This window comes from Budorcas taxicolor, chromosome 14 (genome assembly GCF_023091745.1).
Source record: "Budorcas taxicolor isolate Tak-1 chromosome 14, Takin1.1, whole genome shotgun sequence".
NCBI lineage: Eukaryota > Metazoa > Chordata > Mammalia > Artiodactyla > Bovidae > Budorcas > Budorcas taxicolor.
In genome coordinates, this window is record NC_068923.1 from 83,393,693 (window position 1) to 83,413,699 (window position 20,007).

Below are 20,007 nucleotides of genomic sequence, written 5' to 3' on the forward strand. Positions count from 1 at the left end.
AGTCCTGTATCTTTACTGCGGTTGTAGTTACCAAATCTCAAATTACACATTTAAAATCTGTGCATTTTATTGAATGTAAAGTATACCCCAGTTTTTTTTTTTAAAGTACTATCCATCTAGAAAATCCTAAAGTTAAGTATAACCTATCACCATAGAAAGCATCTAATGAATCTATTAATTAAAAAACAACACAGGTCGTTCATTCAGAAAGCAGATACGAAGCTTTAATTCACTGTGGGCATTTCTATTCATTATATAATATATAAACTTTTCATTTCTTCACACAGATAAATCTTTTATAAGACTTTTTTCCCCTCCAAGTACTGTGTACCATAACACAATTGCATTTAACTAGCTAAGGACATATTATAAATACCATGAGCCACTGACTATATACAGAAAATGACATGTTAGAAAGTATAAATTAAAAATGTTTAAGAAAGGCTAAATACAATGAAAAGTTTACATGTATTCTTTAATTCTAGGTATCACATCACAGTGACAACCAATTACAATAAAATCAAAACTTCTTTTAGGTGATAATACATTCAAATTTCTAACATCCAATTATTTTCATTTCCACACCATTAATACTACAGGCTTAACACGACAGGCTTTTAGACTGCAGACCAAGTTTCTTGTGTAATAATAAAAACAAAGTTTCTTGTGTAATAATAATTACTATCTTGATCATGATCAAAAGAAATCAAATTTATATATACTGTACTATATAGAGATGAGACTTTATTAAGTATAATATGGAACTCTTTAGTAAGGTGTTCAAGAGAAATTCAAATAGTAGCCTGAAAATGAGTTTTAACTGCTACTGTATTCTACATACATTCCATTAAAAAATGAAGTCTCTGTCAAAACATTTATAAATAAGTGTATAGTATAATAGCTTTTCCCCCTCCAAAATACCACCTGGGAGAAAATTTCCAAGGTGACTCAAGGAGGGAAAAAAGGGGGTGGGGGGGAAGGCCTCAGAAAACAAACATTATATGGTCTCGTAAGCGGCAATCTTCCAGTCTATTTTCAATTGGAATAAATTCTGCAGCCAATTCTACCTTGCTTCGGTGTCCAGTCCAGAGTCCTTGAATATCTAGTTCAGTATTCTACAGAAATCTGCAAGGACTCCTAAACACCCCTCAACTAATTACACAAGGCAAAACTGATCATGTTCTATATTAAAACTTATGTGAAAATTGAACACAGTCATAGCCATTCTTTTAACAGTGATGCTAGAATAAGTGATAAAATATATGCATAGCTGTACACGAATCACCATTAAACACAGGAACACAACGCCATTTGATGCATATCAAATAAGCTCCCCAAAAGCCAATCTGAATATATTTATTTTCATTTACTGTGATACAGCATTGGAAGGGTCTGCATATAATTACAGAGACTGCTGCAGACAATATTTGATGCTATTAAGTGTTCCATTAAGCAGCAGGCATGCACAATAGTTACTTTAAAAAATTTCTCATGTACGTATCTTAACATTTCTATTTATAAGCTACAATATTTTTAAAGCATTTAGTAATCTTTAAACCAATTATTTAAATTGACCTACACCTAAGTGGGCAAAAACAACAACAAAAAACTTCATCGCAACACCTGAAGGTAATATTTAAACTTTACTCCCCCAAATTATGTAAAATTTTTTTATATGTCATCTTTAAAATTCCAAACATGACAAAAATTCTTACCACTACTAAATCAGAAGTATGATTTCTCAGCAGCAGTCTACCCATCACACACTTAGAGCATGCCACACTTCAGGGGTTTACATGATAAGGGTGACGTGCTGGTGGCTACAGATGACCATAATTAAACCTATCAGTCTCTTCTCTTCATTCTGGATCTTTTATTTCAAACTACATAAAGCTTTTCATTAATATAAACTAAAAAATTTTTTTCCCTTTAACACCAATAAGGAGATAAAACACCTTTACTGTCTTCAAGTGCCTGGCAAAATAGAAAATGTTTCAACTACATTAGGTAATCGGGTGAAGGGCTAGTGTTTGTTTTCTTATTTAAGAAGCATTCCAAGTCAAATGATCACACACACTGACAAATTCAGATTGCCTGGTTCTCGGTCCTTTATGGCTTAAAGTAGTGGATTTGAAAACTACCTCTGGTTAAAGTTCATGAATAATGCACAGGCTGTACATCTAGGAAATCATGCAATAAATATGTTCTCACATACACTGGAATCTTGGTGATGAAAGGGCTCTGCAGGTGTGAACAGTAATGTTTCTTCATTTTACCAAAAGAATACGCCCAGCAAGTTCCTTGCTTTGGGCCTATTCAAAACCCTGTTTGCCAGGTCATCCTGATCTTCTCAGACTGATAAAAGCAGCCAATGTCGTAAGCCATCTGCAGTTAAGGAACTGATGGGCCTCAACTACAGGTGCTTTGAGGTCTGAACTAAGCAGAACGAGACTCTCAGGATCCTGCCACTCTGCTACAAAGTCACTTTGGACTACCTGGCAGACTCGAGTACCAAATAGGGAAATGCTGAGAATGACCCACTGGAAATATTTACTATAATATTATCTTCTTTAAAAAAAAAAAAAAACCTATCTGCCTTTTAAATCTATTTGAGAATTGCCTTGGTAAGATCCACTCACTGTTCCTGGTTTTGATATGCCCCTACAACATGAGAATTGAACTGAACTACAATGATTGTAATGTCATCTCTGTACATCCGAGCAAGCTCTTCAGGAAGACTAAGCATTTTGGAGAGGCGCTCATGATCAACAGCCCCAAACTCATTGTTGCCCACGGCGTGGCGAATAAGGTGGGTTGCTGCATTCTGGTCCTCAAACACTGATGACATCTTAGCTCTCCGTTCTGTTAAAAGGCCATGCATCTGCCCCAGAGTCACCTTATAGCCACCAACGGCTATTGGCTGCTGGTGGTGCATGCCTGTTAGGTACTCACCCACAATCCTAACCACATCCTGCCTGTGCATTGTCTCCCACAGCCCATCAGTCGCCAGTACCAGAAATTTATCCTGTGGCCTTAATCGGTGGTAAGTTACTTCTGGTTCAGCAGTGAGATAAGGAGGTGTATAATAATTAGGAGGGATGAACTTGGTGTATTCATTGTCATTCAACTGGTCTGGGCCAGATTCTATCACTCTCTTCTGAAGGTCAATGCTCCATTTGAACTTGACATCTCCGAAAGCCCGAAAAGGCATCAGCAAGCCAAGCAGCCGATCCTGTTTCACCACACTCTTGGCCTCATTCTTTGGGTGCTCCAGTTTCAGCCGTTCCACTTCTCTCTCATTCTGAGCGTTGTGGTCATTAGACAGCGTGACTGCCGACCAAGAGCCGTCCTCTTCCTGCACCCCCAGCATGGCTCTGCTGTCACCAGTGTTGGCCACGTGAAGGTCAACGCCATCCACGTGGGCCACGCAAGCTGTGGCCCCAGAAAATGCCACTCGAAGCACCAGGTAGTTGAGGAAAGAATTGGGATCACCAACTTGAGCCTCCAAGGAGATGTCATTATCAAGCCTCTTGAAAGCATTAATCAAAGCCTCCTTAACATCAATATCAGTCGACTCCCCAGTGTTGAGGTCAATAAGCTCTTGCCAGTAAGTCCTCAAGCTGTTGAAATATAACTTGGACGCCTCCTTACTGAAGTAATCGTTGGGGTGCTTGTGCCACTGGAGAATGGGTAGCAGGGCTCGACCGCTCTCCACGGCATTTTCGATCTCCAGCAAAGTCTCGTGGGGTAACAAAGAGACAGCAATATAATAAAAGAGTCTTTCACTAACTGCCTGGGAGCAAGCACAGCCTGCGTGGCCATCGAAAACCCCCAAAAGCATCCCTCTGGTCTGCAAGCAGGTTGCTGCACTCCTCCGGTCCTCAATGGGTGCGTTTGCTGGCAGCTGATTGCTGTCAAATCCAAGGACAGAACTGACATTTTTGCCATCAAATTCTGGCACTTTGAAACTGTACTCATTAGCTTTCAGGATGCTATTGACTTGGGGAGGTGTGAGGTAAAACTTCTGCGGTGTGGAAGCATATCTCCTTCCTTGGGTGTACTGCCACCAGCTCTCCTTTGGCCTGTAAAAGGTAGCATACGCCGGATGGGGTGTGTATCTCGGGCGACTCTGCGGAATATAAGGAGGTGAGCAGCAGAGATGTTTGTGGTGGCAGTAACATGCAGTGCCATAGATTCTGCTCAGTTCACAGTTACGAATCAGGGGGAAAAACAGTTGAGTTGGTGCTGGCATGGCATCAGAGAACAGTGGCAGGCTGGAACTTCTGACCGGGATTCCTAGACAGCAATTTCACAGGTACGCACAAAGAAAAAAGTTACATTCAGATTACTTAATCTATTTTTGCTTTCGTAACAGATATTTAGCAGGTGAATTTACAAGTGCCCCGTGCCTCCTAAGGTACTATATTTTACACACATACCATGTACTATCTCTACAGGATATACTCTGCTAAGTGCACTTGATTACTTAATGGAGCCAGGAGCAAACAGTCTTCTAGCTTTACTTTTCTCTTGCATTTCTTTATGCAGCACAAACTGGGCAGAATGTACAACAGATCTGGCTGGGAAGAGCGGAGGAGATGAAGGTTATATAACATTATGCAGTGGCAGTCTACCTGGCCAATCACCCTTCTTTTTATCCTTAAAAAAGGCCATGAGTCTCCCATATTGCATAGGGACTTCTCCCATTTATGAAGATCCAGTTTCTAGAGCCATGGTCAATGGTTAGCATTTGATACACTTGGATATCACCATAAATGTGTTGGGATGCAGCCTGTGTGTATTCATGAACTATCTGTACAATATATACATACGTTACTATAATTAACACGTACAAGAAAAATCTTACATAATGGATAAAAATAGAAGTTCCAAAATGCCCTCCTTGCATCCAGGAGATGGTCTTGCAAACAATGCTTCTCGAGACCACTGTGCCGATTTGGCAAGTTTAGGGACACAGGTCTGCCACCAAGTCACCAAATAATCCTGGAAAAGCGGGCAGGTTTCATTTATTCATTAATTTTACTGTATTTTTTGTGACTTTAAAAAAAAAACAAGTTTTTTAGTAGCTCTAAAACTTTGTTAGTAACATAAATGGTCTCAGTTCTGGAACTTAATTTACTTGTTAGTATTTTCCTCTGCCTATCAGCTGTAAAAGAAAGCTACAGAAATATGATCTTTATCTATTATGGACCCCAAGTAGAATTCACCTGTAGAAAAATATTCTCTTACATTTTAAAAAATGGTTATCTATTTGCCCTTGGAAATTAATAAACAGTGAAACAGTAGTCTAATGGACTAAGGTTTGGCTTAAAAACGTAGAGCATTATACTCATGAATAAATGAAAATCATATCACTTATATCTGGAAGTGGAACACTGAAAATATTCTGATGAGCATTTATCTAGAAAATGTAATAAACATGTATCAGTAAGCCAGGTAATCTATACAAAAAAAGAATCCCTCTTGTAACACATATTTCCCCTGAATTCTTGAGGTACTGCCTCGAAGTATTCAACTGGCCTATAAACAAATAGGCTTTAGAAGTATCTTAAATAGGGAAAAATAAACAAAAAGGAATAAAGAATAGAAAATCACCTGAGCCTTAATATCAACTATTTCTTCCCAAGGTTGAACACGTTAAGAAAAATTTTTACAAGTATCATAGAGTATTAGCTATATATTACATTATTTTCACATACCCTTTTTGAAAAACAGTTAGAAAAATGATAAGTGGAACATAGGGAGCAAACACTGAGTTTGCTTCGGTAATAAGCACTGTGTAAGCCAGTCATATAGAACCCCTTTTGCATGTGATACAATGTACCATTATTTTAACTGCATTATTTAAGAAGAAATTTGTTTACAAAACTGAAAACAAGATTAAGCAAGAGAAGATAATGAACAGAATTTTGGAAATAAGAGCAATAACTAAATAACGTCTGAAAGGCAGTCATGAAAGACAGAAATTCCAGAAGAACAGGAATCTATCAAGAATAACCACTTAAATAACAGCACTTCAAACTGAATACCTGAAAGTCATCCAAAGGTTAAGTGTACATGACTGAGCCAGGAGATGTGCTAAAACGCTGGGCCACATGACACTGGCTTTCAGATATGAACCATATCTCTTGCTAGGTTTGTATGCAGAAAGCACATGGACTCATTTCATGCTTTGTATGTAGATTATTTCTATTATTAAAAATGGAAACATACCAATTTTCATGAAAATAAATTTTCTCTGTAAGTTTATACATATGTCTGCATTTAAGCTTACTTTAATATGTAAGAATTTTAGAGGGAAAAAAATACCTGTGTTTCTGTATGGAATGCAGATTGAATCAAAGTACTGTTTGTGTTTGGAGGCAGGGTTTGAGAGACTGATGTGTAACAGAATTGGGCTATATGACATCTGATCAAGAAATAACAAGACCGGGAAACCCACACTTTCCTTAAATTCCTTTGTTTTGACAATCCTCCTGCTTTTCTAATTGACTGCAAAATGAACTATTTTGGCAAAAGAACTGATTCATGCAGCAGATGCTTTGAATACGTAAATTCAAACACCAGGCACTCAAGTAACATACATTTTTCCTTCAGGCATAAATTCTCAAGATTAAAAACAAAAAAGCAGAGAGTCAATTTTATTAACTCGATCTTTCAATTACTCAGGGGTTTAGCATATGGACTGAGATTCCCAACATGCCTCTAAAAGTCAAATTCCTAGGGACGTTACCTACTCTGTGATTAAGGGGCATTCATTCACCACCAGCACAAGTGACATACTCTATCAGACCAGTTACTCCTGGAAGTTAATGTACTTTCGAATGCTTTCATAAACCATAAGTGAACATTCAAAAGACTCTTTTGAGTATCCTTCTGAATATCCTGTGATTCAACAACAAAAGTCCATGAAATCAAAACTCTTGTTGACAACTTGCTAAATTAACAAAGTTAAAGGGCTCTGATGCAGCAGTAAGAACAGCAACAAGGTACACTTGTGGTAAACTGAAGCACCGTCAAATTTTCAAGTTATTTCTGGCCACAATTTCACTTAAAAATTCAGATCCCATGATCCCGACTTAGCCACCTTAGGTACAGCATCTTAGTCTTAGGCAGATTTTGCCAGTGACTAATAAGGAAAGATGAGCTGTAAGGAGAAACAGGAAAGAGACCCATCCATTCTTACTGATGTACTCTGCAGGGCTTGTGCCAGGAAATGATTCCACTTTATCAATAAACTCTCAGAACAAACTAATTAAGAGAATGCAATTACTGCCCCGACTCCAGAGCTCTTTAGCTTTGCAAAGCTTTTGGTGTAAATGGAAAAAAAAAAATGCTATACTAATCATTAAATGTGTCAGAACCCCAGTTTATGTAATCCGATTGCATTAAACACCCCGCATAAAGACTCTCTGCGATTTTTCAGCATTTTGGGGCAATGTTTAGCCATTTCACAGCTCCTGTTATCTCTACATGAATGAAGAAACCTGCTGCCTTTGGAAGACTCCGAAGCCCCAAGTCAGCACTTGTTTGATCAGTTTCCTTTGTACCCTACCTGAAAATGGCACTCACTTAAGGCATCAACTGCTATCCTGGTGCAGGATCCCTTTGTCCCCCCTCTTCTACCTACCTCACCTCTTCATTCCACACAAACCCACCTAAGACCATCCACACGCAAAATCAGTCATCCTCCTCCCTGGGTACCCAACGCTAGGTAGTTAAGGGAATACCTACCAATTCGTCTGGGCCCGGGACACACACACATTCTCCTGTCATCACAACACGGAGCCGACAACATCCACAACCCGCGCGGAGAGCAGCAGCGACAGCGGCACCGGCCCATTGAAAAGCAAGGCAGAGATGCTCGTTAGAGGAGGCGTCGGCAGGGGAGGCGCGAGCGGAGGAGGGGCGAGGTCTCGCTGCAGCCGGGTGAATGGGGCTAGGAGGTGGGGTGGGGTGAGGTGGGGTGGGGGAAAGAGGATAGAGGCGCAAGACAGGGGGTGGGGAGGAGGGCGGAAACCCAATCAACAAACCCCCCCTCGGGAGCCGCGGAGCTACAGCTGGAGGCGGCGGGGGCCCAGACGCCGGCGGAGGCGCGCCCCGGGACCGGCCCGTCCATCCAGCCCCGGCGCGGAGCCCACCGGAGCGCAGCATCCTCCGCCCGCCCACGCCGCGCCGGCCGCAGACCTGAAAAACCGAGGGTCGGCCCGCGGGGTCACCCTGGGCCCGGGGTGTGCGTGTGAGGGGGGAACCCTCAGGCAGAGCGCCTCCGCGCCACCTGAGCCGCACCTGCCCCGGACCCACCCTCGCGCCGGTCCTCACGGCGCCCCGGGCGCGGCCAGCGGGCGAGGCGGGCCCGCCCCCCCGGCCCTGGAGCCCCGCGGGCAGCCCCACGGCGCCGTCACGCCCGCCGCGGCCCCGACGCCCCTCGAGCGCGCACCTGGCGCCTCCAGGTTCGTCTCCTCACGCGTGCCGGCCGCCCCCCTCACAACTTCGGGCGGGCGGAGGATTCCGGACGGGGCGGTTCGGCGCTGGGGTGAGGGAATACGAACCGGGCACGGCAGTGGGAGGAGCCGCTTCTTCTCAAGAGGAGACGACGGCGGCGGCGGCAGCGGCAGCGGCGGCTGCACCTCCGGGCTGTCCTTCCTCAAGAGCCGCCGCGACTCCCAGGAGCGCGGCCCCGGGCCCCAGGCCGGCCCCTCCGCCCCGCCCCCTCCGCCCCGCCCCCTCCCGTCCCCCCACGCCGCGCCGGGCCCCCGCCCTGCCCCGCCCGCGCGTTCGGGTCCGAGCCCTTCCCGCCTTCCCATTGGGTGCGCAGTGGCGAGGGGGCGGGGCGCAGCAGAGCGGGCCGCGGCTCGTCGCGTGGGGGCGGAAGAGCCACGCCTCCCCGCCCGCTTTGTGACATCACGAGGGTCAGACACGCCCGTCCACTCCGCGCGAGCTGCCTATTGGCTCCGCGGGCCCGCCTCACGTGACTGCGCCCGCGCCCGCGCCCGCTATAGCCGGGGGGAAGGCGGGGCTGTGCGCGGCCGCGGGCTTGACGGAAGGGCCGGGAGGGAGGAAGCGCCGCGGTCGGCACGAGTGTCCCCGAGCGGGCGGGGCCCGTGAACGGCGGCTTTCCGCAGGCAGGCTTCCACGACGCCCCGGCACCTCGGCGAGCCTCCTTCCCTTCGTAGGTTTAGGCTGCGAGGGGAGGCTTCCTGACCAACGGGAAACAATTCCCAGAGACGGCCCTACCTGGAATAACAAGGCCCGAGAGAACCCCGGGGTATCTGAGGCCTGGTTCATGGGATTCTTTTCGGAACGTTGACTTTGGAGCATGTTTTCTGTCATTTTCTGGACACGTCTCAGGGCCCAGGAAGAGAAAGGCGGTCTGAACAGCAGCCAGAGGAAGTTGTGATGAAGGAATGATTGACTCTGTCGAGTAGGTGTGTGTGCTCACGTTTTCTGAAAGAAAGTGAAGTCGCTCAGTCGTGTCCGACTCTTTGCGACCCCATGGACTGTAGCCTGCCAGGGTCCTCCATTCGTGGATTTTTCCAGGCAAGAGTACTGGAGTGGGCTGCCATTTCCTTCAGGAGATCTTCCCGACCCAGGGATTGAACTCCCGTCTCCCGCATTGTAGGCACCCCACGTTTTCTGAAGGGCTTTGAAATCAGTCTTTATTTGCCCTGAATAAGAAAAGGGTAGAAAGGAAAAGGGTAGAACGCACAATGCGAAAATGGGAAGAGCCCTGCACTTTCTGTGTCAGGACCTTCATCCAAGTCACTTCTGCTCCGTGAGCCTCAGTTTCCACTTCTGTTAAGCTGGATTGGGGTGGCGTTGGCAGTCTTGGTTAAAGGGTAGACATGGCAGAGGCTGCTTCACTTGCTTCTGTCCACACGTAATCTCCTCTTTATGGGAACTGAGTCACTGATAGTGGCTTCTGAAAACTTCCTTGGAGATGGTATCAGGCAGATCATTGCACTTATCCTGCTGCTGCTGCTAAGTCGCTTCAGTCGTGTCCGACTCTGGGCGACCCCATAGACGGCAGCCCACCAGGCTCCCCCGTCCCTGGGATTCTCCAGGCAAGAACACGAGTGGGTTGCCATTTCCTTCTCCATCCTGCCTACTGTTAAAAACAGTTAACTGACTTATTAACCATATCTGCTTACGAGCCGATGAAATTCCCAAAGTGATGTGCGCAAGTTATAAAAAGCTGTCATATTAACACTATTGTGGAATTTTGTTTTTGTTAATTTGCACTATCTGATTTTATGTAATAAAGGAGAAATTTTATAGACACAAAACAGTGCCAGGAACTGGTTCTTTATAGCTCCTAGATCTTTCCAACTGCCTCCTCTGTTCTCAAAATAGCATTTTGGCCCAGCCCCAGGCTTCCCACAGAACTCTTGTGGCTATTTTTATGTGGCCCTCATCCATTTTATATGGGCCTATCTGCCTCACATCAACCCCTCCTTTTTACTTCTCAAATGAGCTTTCCATAAGTTGGTATTTTTTTCATGGTCTTTTATTCTGTTGAGTATCTGATTTATGTATCTCTTTTTTGTAGTCTCATAGAGGCAGTATAGGGTGGTATGGCAAAGTGAGTAAGAACACAGCTGGAACTAGACTACCCGAGTTCCAGTCCCAGCTCTGCATCTTGCTACATGGTCTTGGGCAACTTCTTCCTGCTTCAGTTCTTTCATATGTAAGATAGGAATAAAAATAGTAATATTTAAAAATTTTTACCCTCACAGGTTTGTATTAAGTGAGTTGATATATCATGCTAAGTAAGTACAAGCAAGTAGTAAGGGCTATGTAGGTATCAGCTATTATTGATATTATAGACAAGTCCAGCTCAGTGTGTTTGTTTTATTAAGGACTCCTAGGGAGTAGGAGATGAATACACTCAAGTAGAATATATTCTACAGCTAGGTACTAAGCGGTCATTAACAGAGTGGAGAGTCTTACAACCTTAGGATATCAGGTTAAGGTGATTTATTTACATCAGGAATGTCACTACCTCTTAGCCCCTACTTTACAGACATGGAGACCAGGTAGTTGAATATAAGTGGATTTTTATTTTGAGAGTTTCTGCCTGAAGACTCAGAAGTGAAGTTTATACTAGGCTAGTTTGCTATCTGTAAAACTTTTTCTATTGTGAAAATAGAGTCATGAGACTCCAGGATACATACATACATATATATATATATATATATATATATATATATATATATATATATCTCCATAGCAATGACCTCTTTAGATCACCTTGGTAGCATATACCTTATTCCACACCAATATTGCTGTTAGTCAGAGCCCTGTAGAAATTACCTTTTCAAATTGTTTTTGGATCTGCACAGGAAACTCCAACTTATTTTACTATAACTAGCACCTTGGTTTTTATACCAAAATAGTATTGATTCCCTCATGCTAATGTTCTTAGTTTTGAACAACCTATTTCTGAAAATAACACCTACTCTCAAAAAATTGACATTTGCCACCACTAAATATAGTCAATCACTGCAGATGGTGACTGAAGCCATGAAATTAAAAGACGCTTACTCCTTGGAAGAAAAGTTATGATCAACCTAGATAGCATATTCAAAAGCAGAGACATTAGTTTGCCGACTAAGGTCCTTCTAGTCAAGGCTATGGTTTTTCCAGTAGTCATGTATGGATGTGAGAGTTGGACTGTGAAGAAGGCTGAGCGCCGAAGAATTGATGCTTTCGTACTGTGGTGTTGGAGAAGACTCCTGAGAGTCCCTTGGACTGCAAGGAGATCCAACCAGTCCATTCTGAAGGAGATCAGCCCTGGGTGTTCTTTGGAAGGAATGATGCTAAAGCTGAAACTCCAGTATTTTGGCCATGTCATGTGAAGAGTTGACTCATTGGAAAAGACTTTGATGCTGAGAGGGATTGGGGGCAGGGGGAGAAGGGGACGACAGAGGATGAGATGGCTGGATGGCATCAGTGATTCGATGAACGTGAGTCTGAGAGAACTCTGGGAGTTGGTGATGGACAGGGAGGCCTGGCGTGCTGCGATTCATGGGATCGAAAAGAGTCGGACACGACTGAGCGACCAAAATGAACTGAACTGAACTGAAATATAGTCAAAAGAATTTGTCCTGAGAATTGAAGGCATTGCCAAGGTATTTCTGGAATCAAAGGATCCCCCAAAGTAATGGCTATGCAATAAATTCATTTAGAGGTGTAAGTTTTGTTCTCTAGCTGCAGTTATATGATTCTGTGACATGTATGTTGTAAATAAAGTTATGGTCCTTCTGCACAGGAACCAAGTGCTTGTACCACTGGGGGAGGTCCTTAAGTATCTCAGCCTTGTCTCCTCTCTGGTCTGGCTATCTTCCTGTCTCTAGATGGAGCTCCTTTTGGTCATCCAGTGAATAGGCTTGCTTCAGAAGTGCGATTTTTATCACATGGCCATCTGGCCAAAGCCAGAGCAGGTCTGTGGGTTTGCTGCTCTGACCTCACAGACTGTTTTAGCCACCAGAACGCCTGTTGACACTTTTTTTTTAACATTGGAAGGTGTGGAAAAATAGCACCAAACAACCCAGAATTTTTGTAAGGGGAGGCAAGGAGAGAGGAGGAGAGGGCTTCCCAAATACTCCAGTACAAAGAAAGTACTGTGGAAAAATACTTATTTTTGTTAACACAATGCTTTTTGTAACACCAAAAATGAAAGTCAGTACCTGAATTAGACCCTTAACACATAGTCATTTTCTTGCCCTAGAATAAACCTGGAAATGAGCAACTGCTTAGCCAGTTTGGCCTGGTATTCTTATGGGTGGATGATATAAACCCTTGGGTTATTGGAGGTTAACTGTGACAACATGGAGATGGGCCAGTAGAATCTCAGTGGTGCCAGACAGGAAGCTTAGAATAGACTTGCAAGTGGGTCTGAGATGCTGTTCGCCTGATGGCTAGTGAGTTAACCGTGGGCTTTGCCAAAATCAACGATTAGAGGAAAGAGGCTGCTAGACAACCTAGCTCCTTCTTCCCTCAAGGTCTTAGATAAGAAATCAGCAAGTATTTACTAACTATTAAGCATTAGGTACTTGTTTTATTATCCTCCTAGCGTTGAGAATTGCTTTGAAATTAAATTATTTGGAGTTATGCACTGAAATCAACAAATCATCTGTAAGAAAGAAGCAGATCATGTACAGTGGCTCATTTCTTGTGAGTCAGAGGTTATAGGTGTGTCCAGACTTATTCAATATTTTTTTTTTTTAAATATTTATTTATTTATTTGGCTACACCAGGTCTTAATTGCAGCATGTGGGATCTTCAGTCTTCATTGCAGCATACAGGAGTTTTTAGTTGCAGCATGTGGGATCTAGTTCCCTGACCAGGGCTTGAACAGGGGCCCTCTGCATTATGAGTGCAGAGTCTTAGCCACTGGACCACCAGGGAAGTCCCAGACTTATTCAATATTTTAAAAGTAGTCCATCCTCATCCGAATTCATGAAGCAGTAGTAGTTTGAGGGAAATATATGTATCAGTGTTCTCTTGCCAAATTAGAAACAAAAGTCTCCTGCATTGACCTAACATGACAACGAATATGGAAAGTAGGTATCTGCAGTTGCTTTCCTTCAGAAATCCCTGCTAATGGGATTATCTTTGAATATTAAGGATGATGTGCATGGGGGAAGGGGCTTTATTGTCTAGCCATCAGACAACTAGGCAGTGAAAAATTACACTTTTTCATTCAGTGTGTCTCTATAGATGATTCTCCAGAATACAGAAGGTAAAAGGTTTCAGCAAGGTTTCAGGGGAGATGAGACCTTGGGGTGGATCTAGAGTACTTTACAGTAGGTGCCAGGTCATGAGTGCCCCTGAAGCAGGCCATGCCAATCTGCAGACTTCAGCAAAAGCCCCCACACTATGAACTCAAAAATGGTAGCTGCGGATCTACACACTTCTTAAAAACTATAATTCTCTGCTTACCTGGACACCATAACTATAAGAGTAATAGCTTCCCAAGGACAGGCAGGGATCATGTCTCTTTTATACACCCATATACACCCGCAGCTTGACATAATAGTGAGAACTGATGGGCAGTGAATGCTTACTTTATACTGTCTTCTGTTCTAAGTGCATTGTCTAGTTGTATCCTCATAACACTCATAAAAGGTAGGTTTTTACCATTATATCCATTTCATGGAAGAGGAATCTCACTGAGGATGATTTGCACTGTTTACATAAGTGGGAAATAGTAGAGTATCCATCTTGCATTCTGAGGCACTATGTTTTAGTGACCATTGCACAGAATAGATGCTCAGTAATGAACTCGTGTCAAAGTACAGAAAGTTTCACATTTTCATTATGGACCCGACGGTAAATTATATCCTTATAATTGCAGAATTTCCACCCATGTTTCTGTATCTGTAACCAGCAATACGTTTCACACAGATAAGTGTGTCTCCACTGAATAGCCATTCTTGTCAGAGCACTGTAGGGTTTGGTTATGGTTTTTCAGGAAAAACAGTTGTAGCTAGCTAAGCAGCCACAACTGGTCCCTTGCTGACACCTCAAGATACTAGCAGGAGCATCAGACTCTGATTGACAAAGTGAAAGACAAAGCAACCACATTTTTCTCATTCTTGTGGTCAAGGGAATTTCCCAGCCACACAGGCACAGAGAAGGTCCTTGGGGTTCAAGGGAGGGAGAGGGAGCCAGTCCATAATATGTCCTACCAACCTCCCAGGAACTTTCACACTGGAATCTATCTTGACTGAGAGATGAGTGCACATCCACCAGAGAGGGCCCTCAGTTCAGTTCAGTTCAGTCGCTCAGTCGTATCCGACTCTTTGCGACCCCATGAATCGCAGCACGCCAGGCCTCCCTGTCCATCACCAACTCCCGGAGTTCACCCAGACTCACATCCATCGAGTCTGTGATGACATCCAGCCATCTCATCCTCTGTCGTCCCCTTCTCCTCCTGCCCCCAATCCCTCCCAGCATCAGAGTCTTTTTCCAGTGAGTCAACACTTCGCATGAGGTGGCCAAAGTACTGGAATTTCACCTTTAGCATCAGTCCTTCCAAAGAAATCCCAGGGCTGATCTCCTTCAGAATGGACTGGTTGGATCTCCTTGCAGTCCAAGGAACTCTCAAGAGTCTTCTCCAACACCACAGTTCAAAAGCATCAATTCTTCGCCGCTCAGCTTTCTTCAGTCCAACTCTCACATCCATACATGACTGTGTCAGGCCAAATATGGAGACAAGCAAGATGACTGGTCAGAGACAATCTGGAACACTGTCCATACATAAGCCATGTAAACAGTCCTCATTTTACACTTCACTGAAGCTCCACCTGTGTGTTCTTCCACACTACTTTGCTTCTAATAAATGCTTTCTCTGCTTCACAATCTGTGTCTCTGCTGAATTCTTTCTTTAAAGAAGACAAGGACCAAGTTCCTGCTTCAAGTCACTGCACCCATTACCCCATGAGATCAGCTATTATAAAAGCATATTTTCCTTGGAAACTAGATATAAATATTTGCAGGTGAATACCTAATGAATACCTATAGAAGGCTGAATGCCAAAGAGTTGATGCTTTTGAATTGTGGTGTTGGCAAAGACTCTTGAGAGTCCCTCGGACTGCAAGGAGATCAAACCAGTCAATCCTAAAGAAAATCAGTCCTGAATATTCATTGGAAGAACTGAAGCTAAAGCTGAAACTCCAATACTTTGGCCACCTGATGTGAAGAGCCGACTCATTGGAAAAGACCCTGATGCTGAGAAAGACTGAGGGCAGGAAGAGAAGAGGGCAGCAGAGAACGAGATGGTTGATCACCGACTCAATGGACATGAACTTGGGCAAACGTAGGAAATAGTGAGGGACAGGGAAGCCTGGCATCCTGCAGTCCATGGGGTCACAAAGAGTTGGGCATGACTTAGTAACTAAACAATATCACCACCTAATGTATTCAGTTCACATCCTAGTAATAAACTATAGTTGATATACGAAGTAAACAATTTAATCTATTTAAAGCTATAAGTTCAGTTTAAAATAAAGCACTTTTTAATCAATATCCACATGAGAGGTGAAAGTTCAGGGAGAGAAAAGACAAGAAGAATGTTAGTAAGAGTTATCGAATTATGTGTCCAGTTTCTGCTAGGAATAATGGACTCCAGAAGTCTAATCAGAATATGCTAAAGTACAGTATCTGGGTTGTGATTTTATCCCTTCTTAGGCATTGAGATTTTATAAAATGAACATAAGTTGGAGCCAGAGACATAGAAGTCACTCAGTCGTGTCCGACCTTTTACGACGCCATGGACTATAGCCCACCAGGCTCCTCCCTCCATGGGATTCTCCAAGCAAGAGTACTGGAGAGAGTTGCCATTTCCTGTCCCAGGGGATCTTCCTGATGCAGGGATCAAACCCGGGTCTTCCGCATTCCAGGCAGACATTTTAACCTCTGAGCCGCCAGGGAAGCCCTGAGTTCAAATCCTAGCTCTGCTGCTTACTAGCTGGGTAATCTTTCCAAATTTATCCAATAGCTTCAACACTTTAAAAATCTAAACAGTGTTTTAAGGATGCAGTTCAGTTCAGTCGCTCAGTTGTGTCCCACTCTTGCAGCCCCATGAATCGCAGCACACCAGGCCTCCATCCATCACCATCTTCCGGAGTCTACTTAAACTCATGTCCATCGAGTTGGTAATGCCAACCAGCCATCTCATCCTCGGTCGTCTCCTGCCCCCAATCCCTCCCAGCATCAGGGTCTTTTCCAATGAGTCAACTCTTCGCATGACGTGGCCAAAGTATTAGAGTTTCAACCTAGGCATCAGTCCTTCCAATGAACAACCAGGACTGATCTCCTTTAGGATGGACTGGTTGGATCTCCTTGCAGTCCAAGAGACTCTCAAGAGTCTTCTCCAACATCACAGTTCAAAAGCATCAATTCTTCGGCGCTCAGCTTTCTTCACAGTCCAACTCTCTTATCCATACATGACCACTGGAAAAACCATAACCTTGACTAGACGGACCTTTGTTGGCAAAGTAATGTCTCTGCTTTTGAATATGCTATCTAGGTTGGTCATAACTTTCCTTCCAGGGAGTAAGCGTCTTTTAATTTCACGGCTACAGTCACCATCTGCGATGATTTTGGAGCCCAAGAAAATAAAGTCTGACACTGTTTCCAGTGTTTCCCCATCTATTTCCCATGAAGTGATGGGACCAGATGCCATGATCTTCGTTTTCTTTTTCATGCAAAGATGGGCTCGATAAAGGACAGAAATGATCTGGACCTAACAGAAGCAGAAAATATTAAGAAGAGGTGGCAAGAATACACGGAAGAACTGTACAAAAAAGATCTTCACAACCCAGATAATCATGACGATGTGATCACTAATCTAGAACCAGACATCTTGGAAAGTGAAGTCAAGTGGGCCTTAGGAAGCATCACTACAAACAAGGCTAGTAGAGGTGATGGAATTCCAGTTGAGCTGTTTCAAATCCTGAAAGATAATGCTGTGAAAGTGCTGCACTCAATATGCCAGCAAATTTGGAAAACTCAGCAGTGGCCACAGGACTGGAAAAGGTCAGTTTTCATTCCTATTCCAAAGAAAGGCAATGCAAAAGAATGCTCCAACTAGTGCACAATTGCACTCATCTCACATGCTAGTAAAGTAATGCTCAAAATTCTCCAAGCCAGGCTTCAGCAATATGTGAACCACGAACTCCCTGATGTTCAAGCTGGTTTTAGAAAAGGCAGAGGAATCAGAGATCAAATTGCCAACATTCGCTGGATAATGGAAGAAGCAAGAGAGTTCCAGAAAAACATCTATTTCTGCTTTATTGACTATGCCAAAGCCTTTGACTGTGTGGATGACAATAAACTGTGGAAAATTCTGAAAGAGATGGGAATACCAGACCACCTGACCTGCCTCTTGAGAAATCTGTATGCAGGTCAGGAAGCAACAGTTAGAGCTGGACATGGAACAACAGACTGGTTCCAAATAGGAAAAGGAGTACGTCAAGGCTGTATATTGTCACCCTGCTTATTTAACTTATATGCAGAGTACATCATGAGAAATGCTGGACTGGAAGAAACACAAGCTGGAATCAAGATTGCCGGGAGAAATATCAATAACCTCAGATATGCAGATGACACCACCCTTATGGCAGAAAGTGAAGAGGAACTCAAAAGCCTCTTGATGAAAGTGAAAGAGGAGAGCGACAAAGTTGGCTTAAAGCTCAACATTCAGAAAACGAAGATCATGGCATCTGGTCCCATCACTTCATGGGAAATAGATGGGGAAACAGTGGAAACAGTGTCAGACTTTATTTTTGGGGGCTCCAAAATCACTGCAGATGGTGACTGCAGCCATGAAATTAAAAGACACTTACTCCTTGGAAGAAAAGTTATGACCAACCTAGATAGTATATTCAAAAGCAGAGACATTACTTTGCTGACTAAGGTCCATCTAGTCAAGGCTATGGTTTTTCCAGTGGTCACGTATGGATGTGAGAGTTCGAATGTGAAGAAGGCTGAGCGCCGAAGAATTGATGCTTTTGAACTGTGGTGTTGGAGAAGACTCTTGAGAGTCCCTTGGACTGCAAGGAGATCCAACCAGTCCATTCTGAAGGAGATCAGCCCTGGGATTTCTTTGGAAGGAATGATGCTAAAGCTGAAACTCCAGTATTTTGGCTACCTCATGAGAAGAGTTGACTCATTGGAAAAGCCTCTGATGCTGAGAGGGATTGGGGGCAGGAGAAGAGGACGACCGAGGATGAGATGGCTGGATGTCATCACGGACTCGATGGACGTGAGTCTGAGTGAACTCCGGGAGATGGTGATAGACAGAGAGGCCTGGAGTGCTGCGATTCATGGGGTCGCAAAGAGTTGGACATGACTGAGGGACTGAACTGAACTGAACTGAGCTTTAAGCTAACTTTCTCACTCTCCTCTTTCACTTTCATCAAGAGGCTTTTTAGTTCCTCTTTGCTTTCTGCCATAAGGGTGGTGTCATCTGCATATCTAAGGTTATTGATATTTCTCCCGGCAATCTTGATTCCAGCTTGTGCTTCTTCCAGCCCAGCATTTCTCATGATGTACTCTGCACAGAATTTAAATAAGCTGGGTGACAATACACAGCCTTGACGTACTCCTTTTCCTATTTGGAACCAGTCTGTTGTTCCATGTCCAGTTTTAACTGTGGCTTCCTGACCTGCATATAGGTTTCTGAAGAGGCAGGTCAGGTGGTCTGGTATTCCCATCTTTCTCAGAATTTTCCACAGTTTATTGTGATCCACACAGTCAAAGTCATAATGATAATCTAAAAGAAAATGCGAAACGAAGGCTGGCAAATAGCACAAAGTGGTAGCACCGAAATGCGTCCCCTCTTCCTGCCATAACAAGTTACTACAAGTTCAATGGCTTAAAACAGCACACAGATCTTGCAGTTCTGGAGGTCAGAAGTCTAACGTGGGTCTCTGTTGGCTAAAATCAAGGTGCGTCAGCAGAGCCACATCCCTTCTGGAGGCTTTGGGGAGGATCTGTTTTCCTGTCTCACCCAGTGTTCAGAAGCTGCTACAGTTCCTTGACTCACAGCTCCTTTCTTTACCTTCAAAGGGAGAGAACAGCATCTTCAGGTCACTCTCACTATGATTCTTCTGCCTTCTTATGATTACATCAGTCCCATCGGGTCATAATCCAGAATAATCTCTTTATCTTAAAGTCAGTTCATTAGCAACTGTACATCCATCTGCAAGCTTCATCCCCCCTTGTCATGGAGCACACAGCATACAGTTCCGAGGGACTGTGGTGTGGACATTTTTTAGACAGGGCTGTGGCTCTGCATTTCACAGTGCTCTTTGCCCTTAACAATTGTTCATTTGTTCATATACTTACTAAAGGAAAATATGAATGATATAGTAAAAGTATCTTTCAGTTCAGTTCAGTTCATTTCAGTCGCTCAGTCGTGTCCAACTCTGCAACCCCATGAATCGCAGCACGATTCCTCCCCCAGCACCAACTCCT

General features: G+C 43.8%; 1 protein-coding gene and 1 non-coding gene across 6 annotated transcripts; both read right to left on the reverse strand.

Annotated features, from left to right (window-relative positions):
• Window positions 1-456: 456 nt before the first annotated feature.
• On the reverse strand, window positions 457-8,708 carry PDP1 (pyruvate dehydrogenase phosphatase catalytic subunit 1). Of its 5 annotated transcripts, XM_052651596.1 has the most exons (3): window positions 8,574-8,678; window positions 7,756-7,790; window positions 457-4,296 (listed from the first exon to the last, which is right to left on the reverse strand). In XM_052651596.1, exons 2-3 carry the CDS (start codon window positions 7,784-7,786, stop codon window positions 2,636-2,638), a joined length of 1,692 nt encoding a protein of 563 aa, XP_052507556.1. In that variant the 5' UTR covers window positions 7,787-7,790; window positions 8,574-8,678; the 3' UTR covers window positions 457-2,635. The 5 variants fall into 5 exon arrangements, with proteins under 5 accessions (XP_052507556.1, XP_052507557.1, XP_052507560.1 ...); XM_052651597.1 differs by lacking the exon at window positions 7,756-7,790 and having other exon boundaries at window positions 8,574-8,708; XM_052651600.1 differs by lacking the exons at window positions 7,756-7,790; window positions 8,574-8,678 and adding an exon at window positions 8,462-8,547.
• Window positions 8,709-13,358: 4,650 nt separating this feature from the next.
• Window positions 13,359-13,431, reverse strand: TRNAM-CAU (transfer RNA methionine (anticodon CAU)). The gene has a single exon. It is a non-coding gene; the product is annotated as a tRNA-Met (tRNA).
• Between the last annotated feature and the right edge of the window lie 6,576 nt (window positions 13,432-20,007).